The 23544-nt window shown below is 43.2% G+C and overlaps 1 protein-coding gene across 4 annotated transcripts in view; it reads right to left on the bottom strand.

Annotated features, from left to right (window-relative positions):
• CCDC148 (coiled-coil domain containing 148) overlaps positions 1–23544 on the bottom strand; it is a 171744-nt gene that overhangs the window by 33074 nt on the left and 115126 nt on the right. For all 4 annotated transcript variants that reach the window (XM_077319991.1, XM_077319993.1, XM_077319994.1 and 1 more), the window contains exon 11: positions 12361–12501. In XM_077319991.1, coding sequence (XP_077176106.1) covers positions 12361–12501 — 141 coding nt within the window. The remainder of the gene's footprint in view (positions 1–12360; positions 12502–23544) is intronic.

Raw genomic sequence — 23544 nt, 5'->3', positions numbered from 1 at the left:
AAGGGGAGAAACGGTCTTGAAGAATTGTTAGGCCTGGTGGAATCCGGTACAGCATTCTCCTTGTCCATCCTTTTTGGTGATAGGAATTAAGAGACAGGTTTTTTATCATGCTGCTTATCAGGAAGGAAGCAAATTATCTTCAATCAAGGAATCAGGCCTGATTTAAACATGATGCTGGCAAAGCATGAAGAACTCACTCGTGGGACTTTGCGCTCCCATGGCGTCTCGCATCGACTGAGCTGCAACCTGCACAGAGCAAGCACGTGCATCTTTTTCTCATAGACAGCACTCAGGTTGAAATGAGACTCCACGTGACTGCAAACTCCCAAAGGTGAGCTCCTTTGCCGTGTGAGCGTTATGCTCAAAATCAAGGCTTACGGAGAGTTAAATACTGTGCATTTCAAAGGTAGCACCCAAGAAAGCAAAGACAGACAGACAAATACTGCAACATAGACGTTTGCTTCCCCCCCCCTTTCTGACCTTTTACACTTTTTACTGAGAGATGTCACAGAAAAGCTGACAATGAATACAGCCATTGTGTCTGGGGTTTCACCTATCTGATCAGTGCTACAGCCAATAGACAAACAAAAGGTCTGATACCATAACATGAGAAAAACGTACAGAAAATGCTCTTAAAGTTTTAGAAGCCAGAGATTCGGCTGCACTGTTTACGAATGACATTCAACCACCATCGCCGTGTTTGCTCGGAGCAAAGGCTAATTAATAGGACAAGCACTTCGTGTGCTGCAAACAAACCGAAAGAAAGTCAGCCCACAATAGGGAGAAACCAGAAAGGTTAATTAAATTGAAATGACACTTTCTTCTCTTGAATAAACGCAAAGGAAAGGCCGTTCAATCCTACCCTTCCCAAAAAGGCTTCACTTCTTTGAAGTAAGCAAGTTGGGAATCACTGTAAGCTTTGTTTTTAGCTCTCATGATCTACTGTTAAAATATATTAAACAACAATTTATGCAAGAAATCTTCTATGTATTTCAATGAGAGAAGTACTGAAACACAGGCCTAGTCACACAGCATAAGCCACTTCAAGGATATGTGAGAAGAAATTATTCTTGACTGGGGCTGCCAGTTCTGGGTTGAGAAAATCCCTGGAGATTTTGGGAGTGGATCTTGGGAATGGTGGGGTTTGGGAGGGGAGGGACCTTAAGCAGGTTATGATGCTATAGAAAGCAGCTACTTTGTCCTGGATAACTGATTTTGATAGTCTGGAGCAGGGGTAGTCAAACTGCGGCCCTCCAGATGTCCTTGGACTACAATTCCCATGAGCCCCTGCCAGCATTTGCTGGCAGGGGCTCATGGGAATTGTAGTCCAGGGACATCTGGAGGGCCGCAGTTTGACTACCCCTGGTCTGGAGAGACCATTTGTAATGGGGTGAGATCTCCAGGTGCCACCTGGAGCAAAAATCAGCTTTCTCTGAGAAGGCCAAGGGCAATGCTCACTGTCGTTGCAAACACTCCAACACTCAATAATGGATCCATGTTCCGTTACTACATGGCAAGTCACCCCCTCATGGTGAAGATGACTGAATCATCCTTGTCACCTCTGTCATTCCTCTGCATTGCAGGAAGACCAAAATAGCACTCCAAGATAAACTATTATCTCCCTAGCTATCCAGTAGCTTACCCCCATGGCTGAAAACCGAGCCCGAGGAGCATAGTGCTCCTGGTCATGGGAGAAGAAGAAAAGCTAGGACACCCATTGGAAGGCTGTGCAGATCCATAGATGGAGCCTGTTCAGGTATCACTTCCTGAGCAGACCTGGGCTCCTTCTGCACAAGCTGGATAATGCACTTTCAATGTACTTTTGCAGCTGGATTTTTCTGAGCTCTTCCACCAGGCGTATGGTTGAGGCCAGGGCAGTCTCCCGGTAGTCCAACTGAGGATCCCCTCCAATACCAGATTAGATCTGCTCCCACTCTCACTGAAAGTCATCTCACCCACCAGGCTGAACAAGGGGAAATGGGATCAGAGTTATGACCACTGCTACCTTTGTGATGTGATGTTAGCTGGGAAGATTTTATTGGGGGTCTTACTGTGTTTTGATGTTTGTATGATGTAAACCACCATGAGCCCACTTGGAGAGCGGTGGTCTATAAATCAAATAATAAAAAATAAATAAAAATCTACTTCTAAAGTGCATTGAAAGTGCATTATCCAACCTGTGCAGAATGAGCCAGTGATATGCTTGGCTTCCTGTGAAGCCTAGTATCGGCAGTAGAGGAGACTGGATCCATTTTACATAACTACCCTATCTTCTTGCCCAGTCTACATGCTTGAGGAATAATGGAGCAGTTTGCTTTTAGTGTCAGAGAAATTTCTACGTTGACAAAAAAGCAAAGCATTTTCAAAGAAACGTAAACCAAAACAGGTAGCTGATATGGAGTCACAGTGAAGGACTGGATTCTTTACTGTCCACTTTTCATTTTCCACCAAACAATAGGAGAAATGTAGCTTCTTCCTCAAAGAGGTCCATCATACATAGCTCCCTATGTGTGTGTGGCTCCATTGCGGTTACCATCCTGAAGTTCTCCTAGGCTTACAAATTATTGCCAGACAACAGGTGCCAGTTTCTCAGGAGAGAATGGCACTTTTGCAGGATAGACTTCATTGTATCATATCCCCTCCCAATGAGCTCCCTCCCCTCCCAAAATTCCACCCTCCACAGGATCTGCCTGCAAATTTCCAGGAACATCTCAGCTTGGAGCTGGCAACCGTAGGTTCTCTATCTGAAGTTACATGCTGGGAAGCCTGTGTGTGCACATGCAGTGCTCCAGCTGTGCCACAGTGGCTCACTTCCTCCCACTGCCAGGATCGGAAGTTGCTTTTAATCTGCTGTGAAAGAGAGGTATGGAGAGGGACAAGCCAAGAGACCTGTCAGATGGAAATGCTTTCCGAGAAGGCGGCGTCTGAACCCACAGGATCAGCTGCTACATTCAACAGCAGTGGCTCGTTTCCTTCCCTTCTGCTGGGAAGGCTGCAAAAGAATAGCTGAAGGCAGAGCAGAAGTTAGAGTTATAGTTGTACTTAGGACTTGCTAAACAGACAAAGGAAGCAATCTGCAAAAAAAATTGACTATTTGTTCCCAGTGAAACAAAACAAAACAAAAAAACTTAAGTGTTATGCTTAAGGCTCATTAACTACCATTTAGTTGGAAAAATAAATATCGCCATTTAATATTAGCAAGAGGAATAAAACTGTGATTACCACAAAACGATATGATTTATAACATTTACCCTGGGTTGGGAGTTCGGAATACATCATTCAGTTGAACTTAAAGATGGAAAATATGCATCAATAATTCATAGCTAAGGAAATTAATAGCCTCATTAAAAAACAAAAACAACCAAAAAGGAATGCAAATGAATGTGTTCTAGGATGTCTAGGAAGAATATTTAGTACATAAATAATCCCTTGTTTCTACACGTATTTTATGGGATCCTAAAGAACTTTAAGAGCTTTGGTCCTCTTTGGTGAAGTGGAGTAGTTGTGGCTTGAGTGGTGGCTTGTAATCTGGCAAAATGGGTTTGATTCCCCATTCTTCCCTCAGGTATGCCAGGCCCAGACCATGGACGGCTTTAAAGGTAAGCACCAATACCTTAAACCTGATCCTGAATTCAACCAGGTGCAAGTACAGCTGCCAAGCATAATGCTCCCGGTCATGGGAGCAAATATGAGCCCACCGAAGTGGTCATATGAGAACCCGGGCCACAGCATTCTGGACTACTTCCAGTTTCTGGGTCAGGGATAAGGGTAGGCCCATGTAGAGTGAGTTACAGAAGTCCAATCTAGTGATGACTGTCGCATGGACCACCCTGGCTAGGTGCTCCAGAGCCAAATATGGTGCTAGTAGTTTGGTTTGGCAGAGGTGGTAAAACACCAGCTGTGCTACTTTTATGATCTGCACCTCCATGCTAAGGGAGTCACTGAAGATCACATCCAGATTCCTGGCTTCCTGATTTAAACATCTCCCCGTGAAAGCTGCGAAAACTGCTGAGTGGCCAGGAACAGAGAGCCAGTATGGTGTAGTGGTTAAGAGTGGTGGACTCTCATCTGGAGAACCGAGCTTGATTTCTCCACTCCTCCACATGCAGTCAGCTGGGTGACCTTGGGGTAGACAAGGGTTTTTCTAGTCTCTTGGGGATTTTTTCACAGAGCAGTTTTGTTAGAACTGTGGGGAAAAGGAAATGAAAGGTTTTTATAAGTTGCTTTGGGACTCCTTTGCATAGTGAACAATGCACCCTATCTCTTTCTTGGGCAGCCACTTGTGAGGCTGGCTGCCAGAAAGCCCTTTAAATAACTCAGAGCAAAGGGCTTCCTTGAGTTCAGCTCTTAGCCATTTAAACCAAACAACTGAAGTGGCAGTCACAGAGAGCAGAAAACAGGGAACAGAAAGCATTTAAACCATTGCTTTCCACGCTCTGTGGTTCCTGCAGGAAGCTGTTGTTTAAATAGCCCACAGCCATTTAAACCAGAGTCAGCAAAATAAATGACTTGGAGCTATTTAAAACCCTGCTTTTTGCTTCCCATGAAAAACTATGGGGAGCAGAAAGCAGGGGTTATGAAGCCATACAAACTGTTCCGGTTCATGAATTAACCTCCTGGTCATATAAGTTTGTGACTCAATTGATGGTCCAGCCACAAACCTAACTGCAAAAATGCGGCCATCTCTACTGAGATGCACTAAATATCCATATGAAGACTTCTGTAAATAAACGGAGAGGGTAAAAAACTCCTACAAAGCTGTGACATAAAGTCTCCCAAACATGTTGTGTAGTTATGTGGAGCTTCTTCTGAGCATGTGATACAAATTTCCCCAGCCAGTTTAAACCACCACCTTCTATGGATTAATTGGAAATAAACCAATGGAACTGCTTCTGAGCCAGGGATTTGGAGGAGCTTTATGCAATGGCAATTCAAGTAAGAAAACAAACAGGTCATACAAACTACTGGAAACACACTTATCATCATCACCATCCTTTATAGCCACCTTTCACACTGAGACTCAACACAGATTACAGAATGAGCAATGCAGTTCTATCAGACAGCAAGGACTTCCAATAAACAACACAGTAAGGCAGAACTGGGAGCAAGCCTGAAACAAAAATGAGCTAAGGCAACAAAAATGTCTAAGGCATGACATGCCATAGCCAAAGAAAAGGGTCAGGGGACATTGCAGTAAAAAAGGGAGGTGATCTTTAACCACAATAAATGCAAGCGACTACAATACTAGCTATTACGGAAGCAACTTCTTGTTCCATTACACAAATGTTTTGTAATCCCTTTCTTAAAAAAAAACAGCCTGCCTGTTTTGCATATTCTGTAAAAGGGTAGTTTTGGTTTTGCAAAAATGTTTACAGCTCAGTGACTTTAGAGACTGATCTACTTTAAAATGCATTTATGTCATCGCATCGAGAAAAATCATTAGACGCATTTAGTGAAAAGCGTTTCTTTCCCGAAACACTGATATTTTAGTGGACTAGTACAAACCAACTGAGGGTTGAACTATAATATGTCTTCATTTAATCTTAACCAGAGTTTTATTTAAACCATGTTTATGTGCCCAGTAGGATGGTAAGGGCAACTGGCATCTCATAATGACAATAGTTCTTCTAACTGTCTCCGGATGTGTTTATGCCTTATAATAAAATCTGTCCTATTTCATTAAATGCCTCATTTTATAGAGTATTGCATAAGAGATAAATAATCCTTCCTCGCAAAACATTATGAGGGTCAACAGCCTCTCTAGCATAATCATCCGAATATAAGACCTGTGAGCAGCAGCATATACATTCCCATTTCAAACCAAACCTTAGCACCTGGGGGGGGGGGTGTACAGGCAGCAAGGTTATCTGAGATTTGGACAGAACAATGCACACAGTTCTTTATTAAGTCTATGCATTTCTCCAAGGGGTTACATTTTGCATATAATCTCACCATACCTTGTTGCAGTACTGTGTGCTTCGCTGCTTTACAGAGTGTCTACCCATGGAAATAAAATGCAATCAACTATAAATTCAGATTTCCTCTAGGGTGCCAGTATAATTATTCCGTGGGGGTTGGGGAATATAGGGGGTGGGGAGATCAACACAGGAGAGGCAATGTTGTCAAACAAACTCAAGTGTGCCATTGGCACTTAACGGTCAACAGCTGCCATTGTCTACCCATACATGGATGACTGCAGCATTGGCATTCGTAACTGCTGTTCTGTCTTTTCACTCTGGCTTCCTACCAACAGGGCACAAATGTCTTAACTTGAAAATGGGAAGAAAGTGGGGTATATGTGATGGAAGGACAAAGGCTGCAGACAGAAGGTTTGTTAGTTAGTTTTGATTTCATTTGTTAAAAAAGATCTTACTCTAATTATTACCCGCTTTTGTTGTCCTTTTCCCCATCCTCATCTATTTGCATGACCTTTCCCCCTCTAATCCAACTGGGATGACATTCTCAGGCAAGAGAATCTATCCAAAGCAGAGAGAGGAAAACAATCCCATTGTAATATTTCAATGAGATCTGAACATGCTGGAAAAGTGGGCAAATGAGAACAAGATGCAATTCAATAAGGATAAGAGCAGAGTTCTACCTTTGGGTCACAATGATGACAAGCATGCATACTAGATGGGAGATACACTTCTGGGTAGTTGTGTGTGAACGAGATCTTGAGGTACTTGGAGGCTGTAAGCTAAATATGAGTGGACAATAAGATGCGGTGGTAAAAAGTCCAATGCAGTCTTGGGCTGTATTAACAGAGGCATCACATCACAGTTGTGGGATGTCAAAATCCCACTGTATACAGTGTTGGTTAGACTGCACCTGGAATACTGTGTGCAGTTCTGGAAGCCTCACTTCAAAAAGGATGTGGAAAATAATTGAGAGGGTGCAGAGGAGAGTAATGAGGATGATCCAGAGCCTCGGGGCCAAGCCCTATCAGGAAGGGCTGAGGGATTTGGGAATATTCCGCTTGGAGAAGAGAAGACTGAGGAGGGACCTGATTGCTTCCTTTAAGTATTTGAAAGGCTGTTACTTGGAGGAGGGCAGGGAATTGTGTCTGTTGGCAGAAGAGGATAGGATCCACAGTAACGGTTTTAAACTATGCGCAGATTGGTACTGGCTAGATATCAAGAAACAAAATTCGCAGAGTAGTTCAGTAGTGGAATAAGCTGCTTAATGAAGTGGTGAGCTCTCCCTTACTGCTGGTCTTTAAGCAGCGGCTGGACATATACTTATCATGGATGCTTTCGGCTGATCCTGCATAGAGTGGTGGTTGGACTAGATGGCTTGTATGGGTTTTCCAACTCTGTGATGCCATGATTTGTGTTAGCAGAATTGTCACCAAGAGGTATGACAAAATTGAGTACTGGCTTGTGTTTCTGAGGTTATCAAGCGAGTGAGAGACAGGATATATTTTCAAACACAAATAGTGCACACGCTAGGGAAAACAGCAAAACTCTCCCTACTCTGCCTTACTAAGAAAGTCAGTTTTTCCCCAGCATATCTCTCCAACCTGCCTGACTTGGTTTTCAGAACCAGGTTGAGAGAAATGTTGAAATCAGTCGATGTGGCAAAATAATGGGGGGGGGGGGGCTCTCTGTCCCCAGCCTACAGGGTTGAATAGAGTTTACAAAGGTCAAGAAAAATGTCCCTAAAGGGTGCAGCACCAGAACTGAAAACAAAACACACGAGCAAATACACCCACGCCAAACCTTATTCAAGCCACTTAGTTGGTGCAGTGATTGGCAGAATGTGGAAATGCTGTGCACAGAAATGCCTACTGGGACGATCCTCTTCAGCAGGAACATCTGCTAACTCTTCTAGTGCAAAGATGTCCCTGTCACTTAGATTATCTGCAGAGTCATTTTATCTCCTCGCTATCCCTTCTGCTGCTGCCCTCGCATTGTACAAATATAAAAAGTGGAGATTTGAAATGTCAGAATAATGATAATTTATGAAGTGTACCAAGAGCCATCATTTTTTAGCAATCAGATTTGCAATTCTGTATGGAGTTACACAAGGGGTTTCATGACACCTTATGGTTTTCTTGACAACCCCAGGAAGGGTTTCTCCAATTGGGTGGGAGTTAATTAATGTTTAATGTATATTAAATGCTTTCTGAAATGATTGCATCATATTACTACATATGGTCATGTTGATCTGTTTCCCCCCCCCCAACAAAAATGGCCAATAATGGACCTAGACAGGGCGGAAAGCCTTGCCAGCTAGGACGCGGGGCCAAACTGGTTTGTTTTTGCCTGGGCATCTTTGCAAAGCTTGGCCCAACTTTTTTCCATTTGTTTAGGGGGGGGAGATAAGGGATGTGCGGGGGTCAGTATACATGTTGGTGGATGAGGGGCATCACTGAGGTTTTTGCCCTGAAAACAGGGGAAGCTCCCATAACGCATGAGAAAGGGGGCCCAAATCCCCACCACCAGAGCGTGATTTCTGTTTTTCTGTCCAGACCAGGGCTGGAAACCCCTGGGCAAGCTGAGGGAAGTAGAGTGCAAGCTCATGACCACCCCATGTGAGCCAGCCTGGCTGACCTCTGCGGCTACAGCAACCAGCCAAGCCATGTGCGAGAGCTGCATTTCTTGCTGGTGCACCCAGAGCTTGGTGAAGAGGGTTCACCAAGCTGGTGAAACCAGAGCTTGGTGAAGACAGCCAAGCAAGCTCCAGTACCAAGGAGGCCACCCCAGAGAAAAAGCAGCCTGGTGATGGGGGGGCCAACGTAGCCCTGCCCTGCTCCAGTGGAGTAGGTCACTGGACCATTGGGGGTGATGGAATTTGATGTCACATCAAGTAAGAGTGTCTGGGTGATGTCATTTCTGGTGACATGTGACTTACAGGTGCATGGCAGGGACATATGGCCTGACCTCACTTCCAGGGTTTCTTGAACCCTGAAGAATGTTTAAGGGGTTTCTTGATGCTAAGACTAGTGTAACGACTTTGAAGTGCACATTTTTTTAAAAGATGTGATCTGCTTCATATTTTAATTAATGCACATCCCTACCAAGCAATTGGTGTAACTATACAAGTGCCCTTTATGGTTGCTCTGGAAACAACAACATGTGAGTGATGGCATAGTACCTTGCTATCCCACTCAACTAGGTGTGGAGCCTTTCTCCATGCCAAAGAGCCTTTGTCTGGTAGAAGAAGCTGTTTCTTCTGCATAAGGTTTTTTGTTCTGGAGGATGGCTCCATTTTTACCTGAGTGCATTGACAGAATACATAACTAACACCTCGTTTTCTGCTTTACACTCCCTACCATGGGAGAAGATGTCTGACAGGCAAAGCAACAACAAAACCCTACAATAGCATCACTTCTATTTGGAGTTAATAAAGTGGTGGCAGCTGCTGCCTGAAGTGAAACACCTCTCTGCACACAGTAACAGGAAAGGCCCAGAACATAATGGAATCTAGTCTTGAATGTGAGGGACTGTTAGGAGACCATATTGTGAAGTAGCACAACCCTACAACTCACAGTATGCATTCGGGTCTTACAAGCGACCACTTGGCTGATTATACCCCCCAAAGAACCTTGAGATCATCCAGTTCCAACAAACAGGTGATCCCTGGCCCAAAAGAAGTACATATGGCCTCAACCAGGGCCAGGACCTCATGGAATGAGCTCCCAGAAGAGCTAAGTGCCCTGAAGGAACTGGGGATCTCTTCCACCAGGCATTTGGTTGGGGCCAATGAACATCAGGACAACTTGGTTAAACATCAATTGGGCTCCTTCTACATGTATATTTCCCCCACACACACACACACAGAACCAGAACAAGACACTCTTAAATACACCAATTGGTTGGTTAGCTGGCATGATTGATGGTTTTAAACTTTTATAGTTTTAAGGTTTAATAATATATTATGTTCAAGTTAAATTATTGATAAACTGTATTTTATTTTATATGTTTTATGATTATGTTGGAGGCCAACCCGAGCTAGCATACTGGGAAGGGAAGGCTATAAATCAAATAATAAATAAAATTATAGCCTCAGGTGTGCCGCTCTAAAATGTATTAGTGAAAGAACAGGCTCGTGTAGGGAAGTCTACTTGTTAAACCTTTGTGGTTCTGGTTAAAAGGCCCCTGTTCTTTTAAGTAAGTTCTGTTCCCCAGTCATGTGATGGGCTCTTTATGAATCTTTGAAGGCGGGGCTTGGCAGCTGGAAACCAGGCTCTCTGGGGAAAATTTGCTTTGCCTTGGAGAGAGAGGAAAGGACAGTTAAAATCCTCTTGGATTGGAGGAACGGGGAAAGGGTGCAGGATCCAGGTTGAACAGGCTGGTTATTTTTCTTTCTCAGAGGAAAAGTTTCAATTTTTACTCTGCTTGTTCATGTTACCCCTTCCTTTTTAAAATGCTAGATGCCTTTTTTTGTAGTTCAGTAAATCAACTATTGGGTCTATTGGTTCTGTGATTTGGTGAACTAAATCAAGAAGAGATCAGTTAGATGTTCCATGCCAGGCTGGGCTACTAGGCCAAAGGAGCAATACACAGATATAAATATAACCAGTTATATTTTCCCAGGAGCGGGTAAGACTCCTCCTGGTTATAGAAGAGGGTCTTACTGGTGGCAGCAACCAGACAGGGAACCACAGGACAGGATGAAGTATGAGGGACCAGAGGTGGCAACCAGGGGACTGCACAAACTCCCAGTTCACCACAACCGACTATACAGTTTTTATCATCACACAGATCATATCCTTGATCCAGAAGACCCTAAGCAGATGGGTTACCATAGTCTGCTACAAAATGGGTGGAATTTTGGGTCTCATGGGAAACATGTGGGATCATAACAAAGGCATCCAATATTAATCTCATACTTAAACACGCTGAAGTTAGGCAGTGCAACACAGGGGACCACGGTGGGGAACCCCATGGAAGAACCATTTCACATGCACAGCAGGGCTTGGGGCACTTCCTTTTTCAAAAAGCAACTCTCTTCTTCATGGCCAATCATTCTTGAATCACAAAGACCATTTATGCACTGGGAACTTCACTGCCCCAACTCCCGTGCAGGAACACAAATCGGGGGTGGAGGAGGTGCACCGGGCCAAATGCTCCCCCATGTGGGTGCAGGAAGAGGTGGGTCAACCTGCCACGACTAAAACCTGCAGCCTGGCATGAAATCTCCAGTGCATAAACGGTCAAAAGGATTGCAGCAGCACTTCATGATACTACAAAAGGAGCTATAACATGGACAGGATTCCCAGGGAAGTTCTAGTGGGCACAAAAATGAGCCAGGACACATCTTTGGAGCTCTATCAGGAAAAAATTTTTAAACTCTGGTTGCCATACTCTACCTTGTTTTAGAAAAGCAAATTCAATGGAGAAAGCCTTCCTTTATAGCCTTTGCCTTGCCCAATCTTTTACATCTTACTTCCATGAGGAAAGTCTGGATGGATGCAATCTTTGTCTTGGGAACAAACAGACGTTTGTCTTCCCTCGATTTTTGTTTTGCTGATGAATACAAAACCCTTGCACATGCCAAAGTGCAATGTGCAGGAGTGACAATATTTATTCTGAGAAACTTTAAGAAGTTAAACAAGTTATTAATGTGAATAAGGTAACTCCTATTTAAAAAAAAAACAGATTGGATCTGATACTTTGCATGATTCTATTTACTAATTGACTCGAAAGGATAGAGCTAGCTGAACTATGACAAACTGAGAATACTTATGTATATTTTAAAGCAATTGCTCCTTATAACAAACATGATTTCTATGTGAAAGCAACCCTGGCTAAGAATCTAGCAATGCAACACATACACACATCTTCTGTGGAATGCCTTGTTTTTCTTCTTAAATGCTGTCAGGTTTTCTTTTCAACACTTTTTTTCAAATCATCAGCAAACCAAACACTCATTCTGCTATCTTGAGGAATGCCCTCACTATTTCCCCTGTGACAGGCACCGGGCCTGCTCTTTGGCAAAGCTGCCTCTGTAATGCTCCGATTGCAGCGTGCAGACATAGCGCTGTGATGCCTATTTGGTGCATTGCAGCATGCCTTGCTGCAGCACTGAAAGCGTCAGTGGTCTTGGGCACATTCCTGACAGCACAAATTTGCTGGAGAGCTGCAGGTTGGCACAACTCGGTCGCTGACTGTGCGGCAGGCACAGAGTGTAGGTCCAGGGCCAGGCTATTAATAATAACGCTCGCAAAACCTGTATGCAATCCATGTGAAAGCAGCATGGAGTTTTCAGATTGAAACAGGCACTGTCAGATTTCCACTTAGCACTTGTTAAAACTCTATAATAACGCTAAAGGCTGTTTACAAGGACATAAAGCATCCATGTCCATTAAGGCTTTAAATACATCAAGCCGTTTAAGCCCACACGCGTTACTTGTACCTTTTCTTTGTCCTCTGCTCGTTGAAGCTTTTCCTTTTCTTTCTGGAACTTCACTTTCTCATCTTCCTCCTCCTTTCTTCGGGCAGCTATAGCAGCTTCCAGGCGGAGGGCCTCTTCCTGCTCTGCCCGCCACTGTAGAATCTGAACAACAAAGATGGAGATAGTTAGCTCCGTGTAAAAACAAGCAAAACATTATGCCCTGTGGAGTTCAAACTTTTTTCACTAGACAAACTGGGCATTTAGCAAAAAGACAAAATGGTAAAACCTGCACATGCTGCAGAGCAGGACTTCCCTGCTGACCCCCACCACAACATTGGCATTTTTTCCTGGGGGGTCAGCAGAACCTTGTGGAAAGCACTGGGGGCAAAATGGGCTTTAGCAGTAAAATGGGAAATGAGCAGAAATCACCATCTCTGGTTCCAAAGCTCCATGAAGAAGAAGAAAAGTTGGTTTTTATATGCTGCTTTTCATTGCCTGAAGGAGTCTCAAAGCGGCTTACAATTACCTCCCCTTTCCTTTCCCCACAACAGACACTGTTGTGAAGTATGTGACGCTGAGAAAACTCTGATTACTGCTCAGTCAGAACAGTTGTATAAGTGCCTGGCGAGTCCAAGGTCACCCAGCTAGCTGCATGTCGAGGAGTAGGGAATCAAACCCAGCTCGCCAGATTAGAGTTAGCTGGTATAAACCGCTACGCCAGTGGTTCTCAAACTTCCTAATGCCGTAACACTTTAATACAGTTCCTCATAAATTTATGCCAGTGTTCTTTCACAGAAATTAAACCGAAACTGACCAATGGCGTGAATATCCATTGCCCATGATAGTATATAAATTGGGTTTTTCCCCCCAAGGTTTCTCAGTTAAGTTCTGCCTCTTGTCCCATCATACGATCTTGCTTTTTTCTGCCTGCAGGAGGAGTGGCAACAATGGAGGCACCCCCCCCCCTTGCTAAGCTGCTTACCCTGCCTGACCCCTGTGAAAGGGTCGTTCGACCCCCAAAGGGGTCCTGACCCCCAGGTTCAGAACCACTGCACTACATCATGCTGGCTTTTTGAAATGGCTGGATATGAACTAGCCAACCTTTCAAGAAACTTGTCTTCCATATTTTGATCTGCAGTTCTTTGTTGCAACTACCATTGGTCCAACGAAATGATGCAAGTAGGCAAAATGTAGGACATTGACCCATTATGCACGGGGGGATTAACGTACATTCGGGGTGGAATGGCGGCGACTAAAATCACCGATAACGCACGGTGCCAGCTGCAACCGACTGCAGCTTTGGTGCATGCCGGCGAAAAAGCCGCGTTAGCGAAACGCGGAAGAAAGCGCAGCTTCCGGGTGACCGGGGCGCAACCAGAAGCGGTGCCGGGATCGCCGCGTGCATAATTGGTTACTCTGGGTTTTGCCGCCGTTGCGCCCCGTCCCGTGCATAACCGGTGTGCTTCGCATCTTCCCCCTCCGTGTTTTCCATGTGACCCGAAATCGCCGTTTCGGTGGCCGTGCATAATGGGCCATTGATAGGATCTCCCCAAATGCTGACCTAGGTTAAAAGGTAGCAACAAGAAGCCGGTCAGAAAGGCTGTGTCATGGAACTGCTACCCATCCTCCAGCCACCAATAGACCAAAACCCAAAAAGAGAGTGGGTGAGGGGGGGGGGGGAGAAAAGAGATAGCTGTATTTTTTCATATCTGGTCTAACAGTGGCTTGGGGTGGCCTATTTGTAACATGAGGGAAAGAGTTAAACCCTGTTCCTCCAGGGCCACAGCCTAAGTACAAAGCAGAATTGCTGGGACAGCTGTAGAAAAATGCATTCAGACATTCAAACAATAGAATTCCTGTATTTTATAAAGTCGTGTCCAAAGAGGCACTGTAGGAAGAATGAAAGACAAACACATGTATGTGGTTTGAGAGAGACTTTGCTTAAAACAGTGCAAGACACCAACAGTCCGCCATCAGCTTCCAGACCTGCACAGCCACAATTCAAGTCTCAAGCAAATCCTCAAGATGGTGTCAATGCCACCATGGCTTAGCTTGCTCAGCTCTCCTTCCCCCCCCCCCATTTTGTTTGCCAAGGATCAAGCCGGTATCTTCACAGGTAAATAGTGAATTTCGTTCCAGCACTGGGATGTGCATATAAGAATCAACTCATCATCTTCTTCTTTTTTCTTCCGTGTTATGGTTACCAGTTCTGGGTTGGAAAATTCCTGGAGATTTGGAGCTGGAGGCTGCGGGGGACAGGATCTTGGAAGGAGAGGGGCCATACGGTCCACCCTCCCAAGCAGCCATTTTATACAGCGGAACAAATCTATGTCACATGGAGTTCATTTGTAATTCCAGCCTCTGCAGGCCCCAGCTGGAGGTTGGCAACCTGATTCTGCATTCAGCCCACAATGGCACAAAGACAACACCAGAGGCTCAAATGTACTTGCCGATGCTTAGCTCTGTTATGGGAAGTAACATACTACTTAGGATACAGGCTATGCCTTTATGGGAAAAACACAACATCTGGCCAACAACAGATGTAATAATGACAACAAGGTAATCGACTAATGCAACATCTCCCCCACCCTCCAAATTCTAATATGTAAATAAGCCCCAAGATGGAAAAACCAAACCTTCTCAGCAAACAGAGCCTGGCTGTGTAAATCGATAAAACTGTGTTTAATTAAAAGCACACAGTCATTTAACTCTCTGATTTATTTAGGAGATCTTATACTCTAGCTAGTACCACATTGTTTAGGAACACAATGTCAATTCCAAAATTTAAACAGGCTTCTAGATAATATAAATCTTTTTTTTTTGCATTGCTTATTTACCATTTATGGCTCCAAGTAAATAATACAGAAAATAAGAGGGAGAGAGGCAAGCAGGATTCCTCAAGAAGAACTACCCAGTTACCCCAAGTTGTGGGATATAGAGGCAAGCTGCCCAAAACACCCACTGTGAATTTTCAAACTAACATCCCAGCCCTATAGTCCTTTTCAGAGACAGGAATAGAGGTGTGCATGAACCTGGAAAATGGAAGTTTGTTGGATTTGTGGATGGTCACCGGTGGTGGAGAATTTACAAACCCTGAACTTACACGGACCCCCCCCCCCATGTTCACGAACCTTTGGGTTTGCTTGAGTTCGTTAACTGTTTAGCTGTTTCCTGGGGTGCTATGTGAAATTCACTGTGGAGCCCCCTGACTTTAATGCCTCTTTGTGGACATGGTTTCTGGGTCTTGTCCAGTGTCCAGCCTTCTCCCCTTTGGCACTGGCATCCACCCACGTACCTTCCCATGTCATAGTTTTAGAGAAGAGCAAGGTTTCCTATGAACTTAATGGATGATGACTGAAATGGGCATCGAGAGCCCCCACAAGGGCCAAGTATGACCGCACATATGATCATGAGGGTCCACAAGCTTGGAGGGGCCTGGATGGGGTGTAGCTTCCAACATGCTCTCTGGGTCCTGGGTCAGGTGCTCTGACTTCCTACCTATCGACCTGCCTACCTGCCTATCTAACCTAATCTTCCTACACATCTAGCTTTTCACCTGCCTACCTAACCAGTTATCTACCTACCTACCTAATCAACTGTCTACCTGCTTACCTAACCAACTATCTTCTTGCCTACCTAACCAACTATCTACCTGCCCACCTATACCACCATCTACCCACCTATATAACACTTGCTGAGTACAACTACCTATGAGCATTGGACCCAGGGCCCAGGGAGTGCAGTGACAGCTACAGTACATCCTGGACTCTCCAAGTTTCTGGATCCTCCTGAACACCCCCCCACACACACACCATTGTGCACATCTCCCAGATCCATCATGTGGCCCCCAACTCCAGTGGCCCCCATCTCCCCACAGTGGCCCCCATCTCCCCAGGAGTCATCACAATGAACTTTGGGGCATGATTGGCAGCCAGGTAGCCAAGCAAAAGCAGGGATATCTGACATGGCCGGGTATGTTTTCAGTCTCTCCCTCCTGTGGGAGGGTGCAGGCCCAGCTCAACCCAAACATCATCCCACCACTTCCACCCCATTCCATGCAGCATCTCCAGAAGTTTAATCCCCAGTAACAGAGGTTGCAAACCATCATTCATGGATGTTTGTGGCCAAACTTCCCATTGTGACCTACAGCTCCACTCGCCCATCCTGACACTCTACCTTGAGTGTGACCACTCTGCTCCCAAAAAGCCCATGAATGCACACAGAGGGGAAAGACCTGTATGTGGTTGTACACAGTCGTCGGGGGCGTGGCCATACACGCCCGGTTCACAAGCCACGGACTACCCAAATTTGTGTGTTTGCGGGGACCCGTGGGTTGGGTTGTGCCCATCTCTAGACAGGAACTCAGGTGAACATGAGGAGCTTGCCTTCCCACAACTTTGCTACACATTTCAAAAGTCACCTGCAAGCAGAGCAGACCCCGCCACTGATATGAATGGAAAAGGCCACATACAGAGGAACTATCACAGTTCCACAGGGCTTGTAAAATGGAGCTCTTCCGCCAGGCTTTTAGTTGGGGGGGAAGAAGCTCCAAATAACTGCCAGACTCTTGCCTGCTATAAGAATGAGAAGCCGCTGCTGTTTTTAACCTGTTGTGCTAATGACTTTTTAAAATTAATTTTCAAGTTTAAATTTTATTTATTTTAACTTCTGTATATAAATTTTATGTTGTACTTTACCCTGAGCCAATCTCCTGGTTAGGGCAGTAGAGAAATTAAATTTAATTAATTAATAAATACATTTTTGTGCACATTAGAGTATCCATGATTCAATGGGTGGTGACAGGGAGAGGGATCAATTCCAGATTTTCCATAGCAGTTCCCCATAGCAAAATTTACCAATAGGTTCACACAACTTATCTGTTTCTTTTCAGTTACCCCTTTGCCTCCTCATAGATCTGTCTGCTGAACTCATTAAATGCTTATTTAGAACCAATATTAAATGTACAGCAAATCTCTTTTTAAAAGAATCTTATAAAACTAGGGTGCATATGGGCCTCTCCCCACAGGAAACACATTTATTTTTACAAAGAATCTCTAAGATATGCTTAGTTGGTGGGCAAAAAAAACTATTGTGCCAGAGACTTAATCGGTGTATTTTTGGATGTATATTAATTACTTAAGAAACTTTTGAAGTAATGAGAAATGCCACATTAACATAAATAATCATTAGACATAATTAGTGTGCTATAAAAAAATGAACCCATGATAAATGATTCCTTTTTATAAAAAAACTGGGAAGCATTATTTGTCACGTTTGATTATATGCTGCACACTAATAATTCCTCAGTAAAATAGGTCACTAACTGTAAAGACTGTCAATCAGAAGCATAACCCCAAAGGACAAAGGGGCATTAAAAGTGAAAAATGCTGTGCCAGGACTGATTTTTATTACAATGCAGAGGTTGTAATGGAAACAAGAACTGTAGATTGTGCAAGTGCTGCTAAAGATCAATAATCTTTGAAGCGTATTTATACAAGAATGCTCATACACACACATAATCTATAATACCTGTAATAATCCCATTTATGGTCAAGACCCATGATAATAGAAAACAATCAATATATGATTTTCAATGACATTTTTAAAAATTCAAAGGCTATAATAAGAAAGTTTCATCAAATCTCCGTATGACAAATTTCACGGCCTGAACCCAGTTGAATCAATGGCATCAACAGCCTGTACGTATCGTGTTTACTTACAAGCAAGTGCCACTAGATTGGATCCAGACCGAACTTTTCATCAGCAGAACGGAACATTTTCCCTTCCCACTATAGCCCATTGAGCTCACAAAATGCTGCTCCTAGGGGACAGAGGACCCCCCCTCACAAACAATATGAGGGGGTCTGCTCTAGGAAGGAGGAATTAATAGAAACTGTCAATTTAGTCTGGATCACAAACCTATTATGTTTAAGGGAAGACATTGCCAAATCTGCTTATAGGACTGCCATCCTGTGGTAAGTCTAAGCCAGGCCTTCTTACCCAGGGTTCTGCAACAGCCTTGGAAAATTTTTGCCAATTGGATGAGAGTTAATTAATCTTTTTAATATGTTTTAATTTTTAAAAATGTATCAGTGAAATTACCATATATGGTCATGTTAACCCCCCCCCAATGGCCACTGATGGGCCTGGAAGGGTAGAGAAGTGGAGGGGCCTCGGCCATACAAATCCTTTCTGGCCAAGGGTCACTGCATGTGGTAGCAACTGGAATCCTCTCATTGTAACTTAACTGTGGAGGGAAGGATGGAGCAGCATAGGCCTGTATTTCTTGGTTCTGTTTCTGGCATAGGGATTCAGTATTACAAGGTTCCCTGTGAATTTGATAACTAGTATACTGGCAGAAGATGACAGCAAAATATAGCTTTTTCAAAAGTATACAGGCTTCCAAGGACAAAAGGATAAATGGCTGTTAAATAATCTAGCTTTTTATCACCATTGAAGAGGATATAGTAATCACCTATTTTAAGCAGATCACTGGCGCCATACTGAGGAAGGATAATAATGGAGGAACCAAGATCAAGTGCTATCGTTAGAAAGAAATACAGAAACAAGGTAGCAACCATGCCTGAAATTTTACATGTAATAATCTCTTCAAAAAGCACCATAACACCTTGGTTTTTTAAAAAAATCTCTCAATATAGAACAGATTATGCCTTCATAGATCCTAAACAGAAACAAATTTTTATGCAACTTGCCCTTCTGCAGTCAACTGGACAAGGTTGGCCAGCTTTTCTCCGGTCCCTAAATCATCAGGGTTCTCAACCTATTTGAGTCTGCAGGCTCCTTTCAAACCTTAAGAGGGAGTGGTGAGCACCACACCAAAATGGATGTGACAGGAAGCCAAACACAGTACCTTCTCCTTTGCTTGGCAAAATAACCAAATGGCAACCTCACTGAACTCATGAAGCTGCCTGATTTAGAGTCTGGTCACTGGTCCCTCGAGGACAGTAACATCTGAACTTTGACTGGTAAAATGGTCAAGCCATTGGAAGGGCTACTAAAAAAACTTAGAAAAGCTGAGTAAAGGACTATGATGGGTTAATTCCTCTAGAACCAGATAGCCTTAAGTGACAGGCTGCTCCAAGGAATCTGATTGGTTAGTTTCAGCTGAGCAAAAAAAGATATGAGAGCTGAGTGCTGAGGAGAAGACAGGACACAGTTGATGGGCATATGCACAATCAAGTCTAGGAATTATACCCAGATGGATTCTAGATAAAGCCAATGTAGAGTACTGGAGCTTGGAAGATTCAGGTTCAAAATCTCTCAGCAGTGAAGCCAGAGACTTTGAGCCACTAACCAACTCTCTGTCTTTTACAAGGTTGTTGTAAGGAGAAAATGAGGAGAAAATCATGTGGAGGAAAGGCAGGATAGAAATATTCGTGCTCCATTAGACTCATATGAGTTCACTGTTCCATTCAGAAGAAGAAGAGTTGGTTCTTATATGCCACTTTTCTCTACCCGAAGGAGGCTCAAAGCAGCTTACATTCACCTTCCCTTTCCTCTCCCCACAACAGACACCCTGTGGGGTGGGTGAGGCTGAGAGAGCCCTGATATCACTGCTCGGTCAGAACAGCTTTATCAGTGCTAAGGCCAGCCCAAGGTCTCCCCGCTGGCTGCATGTGGGAAAGCACGGATCCACACTCCTAACCACTACACCAAGCTGGCTAGGATTATTTATATGAATTGCTATTGAACTATTTTACAGAAGTTGCCTTTGTTATTTGTACTATTCCATAACCTGGTTTGGGGGGATCAGAAATGGAATACAATTGAATGAGAAAGAATATTAGTATCAGAAAAAGGACTGACACACCAGTGATGGTTTTGCATGGTCCAATGAAGGTTCTCTAAAGCAATAAAGACACATATTTTGGGTGCCTTCAACTAACCATGTTACATTCATGCCTGTAAATAACTGCATTGTGTCAAGTTCCACTCGTTTTGCAATGCCTGATTCAGAACTAGCCCCTCACAGAGCCCAACGGTAGGAAGTTACTAAGTTTGTGCCTCAGATTTCCTTCTGTAAAATGGGACAGCAGTTACAACCGCCCATGGTTCTTTGGAAGAATGAATAAAGGATAGAAGCAAACTGCATAATTTAAATACTTATGCCATCACGTGGCTTGTCTTATTTTATGATATGGTGATCACAAAGATTTTCTCTTCTGCTCTGATGTAAAAGATTCAAAGAAACGAGGTCTCTCAACATCTGATTCTTTTGATAGCATCTGCAGGATTTGAGGGAACTGAGCAGCAATCCTTTGAAAGAACAATTTCTCCTATTATACCAAGCATTTCTGAATACCATTTCTGCTCAGGAAATCAGTACCAATTCAGAATGCACGGCTAATGGATCTCTGTTTGACGAACATTTTAAGAAAAGGTCCATTTTTAACTTTTCGAGGTATCAAACCAAAAATATACACAAAATAGCAAAATTAGATCTCAACAATGAAGAAAGATTGAGTAGATTGCCCGAGTCTTTTCCCTGTTCTAAATTCAGCAAATCATGAATATATTCACTTCTTTTCCCTAGCTTGGGACAAAAATCAAACTGGCTGCCAAGATTTTCCTCTCTCTCATACACCGCAAGTCAAATGCATTTTAAAACTATCTCTTGGCACAGGTTTCTCTCATAAACAGTGTAATGATTCTTCTAAAAAGAAAAAGGGGAAAAAACCCTCCTCGCTTGCTAGTGACGATTAGAGTCACAATTCATTGGAAACCGAATGTAATCAGAATAGCTGGTGCTGATGATAGCAAAAATACATCTTACATTTTAAGCCTTCGGGGGTGAAGAGAGCTGTTTTTGGATGGGGAACACTTTCGTAATATCTTGCTGTTGTCAAACAACAAGGATTTAGATAGGCAAACCAGAAGAACAACTGCTTTGAATAGCTGTGTTAACGATAATACAAATTGTATTATTAACATTAGAGTCAATATAGCAGCAGAGTCTACAATAGCTTTGACTTAGGGAGGTTCAGTTCAAACGGTTACTTGCCACAAAACTCACTGGATAGTAGGGTTACAGACCTCCAGGGGTGTGTGCAGTGGGGTGTTCTCCGATAATTCCAACTGATATTCAGACTACAGGGATTGACACCTCTGGAAGAAATCACAGCTGTGAAGGACAAAATCTGTGGCATCCCATCCTTACAGAGCCTTCCCAGGTACTGCCCTCAAATCTCCATGAATTTTTCAAGCCAGGGTTGGCGATCCTACTAGATGATCTTGAACTGGACCCATACTCTTGGTCTAGCTTACCTCCCAGAATTCCTGTGATAGATAAAATGATAAAATTTTTATGAATGCCACCCTGAAACCCCTAGAAGAATGATAGGGCATAAATGGCACCCTTTTGTAACCACCCAACATATCATGGGGACACACCACAAAGACTCTCTAAGAAAGATCTGAGATGAGTGGAGTTACAATCCTTTTCTAATCATCACATCTGAGCCTTCTATGAAAAGCAACACGCAGGACTAGGGGGGGGACGACAAAAACAACTAAAGTGTGCTATAAAAATGGTCCAAATTACTGAGATCTTTTCCAAAATAGGCACACAGTTCTTGAAACAGATATTATCATCTCATTATCTCTGTGTTATAATACTTTCCTTTCACCCCCAAGGTCACTTATGTGTGTGTGCGTGAAGGGAATATTACTGTTCACACAGCCACAAGTCATGTTTTTTTTTTAATACCAAAATTTTGCAGCAGCAAATCTAGCATCTAAAGAGATGTCCTATTTTAAATAGAACAGTCCTTGGCCTGCTTGGTAGTTCCAGCTGCTATAATAAAAATTTTAAACAATCTCTGGTTATGTTCAGAGTTTTCTGTAACAAATGGGCACATTAAAAAATATATATATAATCTATTAAACCAAACTGCACATCTGCATTTACATTAGTACCTGCATTTTGGCATATATTAACCCAGGTATACACTAGCACAATGAAGGTATGATTCTCTCAAATAGATTTCAATCCTTTTCTCCCCATTCCTTTACAGTGATTTATGTGTAAAATATATATAGTGGGAACTTTGATATATACAGTGTAAACAGTGGTGTAAAATTACCTAAGGGACATTGCTTTCTTCGTATTCTTACAATAGATGCATAAACCGACTTGGATTTTCTTCTGCATAATTATTCATTAAAAATATTTGTTGTGATTGTTATCTGAACAGTCTCCCCACCGTGCTTTTATAGGGCAGAAAAGTCACACACATCATAATATCTAACTACTTACAGGCCTTGCTAAAAAACAGGCACACACTTTGTTTTCTAAGGAGAAAGATTTCACCTTAAAACAATGTTCACAAACCCAATTTAAATAAAAGATCAAGGAGGTACATGTCCAGGCCTCAAAGCATTTCAGTGTGCAATATTATATGAATGTAATTTTATATGTAAAACTAAAACAATACATAAAAATACTTGCATAATTAGTTCTCTGGCAACGGTACTTGGTGCCTGTTGGCCTAAGGAAAAATATTAATATGCAGGAAAATAAGGGGGCCCAGATTGCGGTCCTCCACGCCTTGTGGTAACAGCAAACGGGCTTTACTGAGTAAACATCAAATGCGCTGTTTCAATATTAAACAGTCCTGATTGTTAAGCTAATATTAAAACAGGAGGAGAAGCGGTTGCCCCACAGCCTGTTTCACAAATGAGATTGCATTTTCGCAAGCCGGCGATTGCCAGGAGCAATAAGCTTTGAATGCCAGTTGTAATTAAAAACTTTAGTTTCAAATATTTTTCACAGTTTATACATGGCGCAAGGAGGATTTGCCAAGTGAGCACAGATTGCTTTGCCGCACGGCGAGGATGACTTCTTCATAGTCAGTTAATTATTTGATGGGTATACACAGAGAGAACATAAAGCACGCTAACCGTGACTAACAAAGACAACAAATGGTCTGTTGGTGGGACCAGATTCGTCATGCCACACGTGGTTACGACGGACAAACTAAAATCCACTCTGCTGTCCCTAGACACAATGACATTTAAAAGCACTTATGCCAATGGCGAAAATTATTTAGAAAGAATACCACCATTAAACGATTTCGATAAGCATTATGAACTAAACGGTGAGGAAAAGGTAAAAGAGCTTCCCTCCAAGCATTGCTGCCACACACAAAGTGATTCAGTAAGGCGTATTCATAGACCCCATTTCAG

This window comes from Paroedura picta, chromosome 2, assembly GCF_049243985.1.
Source record: "Paroedura picta isolate Pp20150507F chromosome 2, Ppicta_v3.0, whole genome shotgun sequence".
Taxonomy (NCBI): Eukaryota; Metazoa; Chordata; class Lepidosauria; order Squamata; family Gekkonidae; genus Paroedura; species Paroedura picta.
Note: the sequence above shows the minus strand (reverse complement) of the source record. Positions and strands in the feature narration are given on the sequence as shown.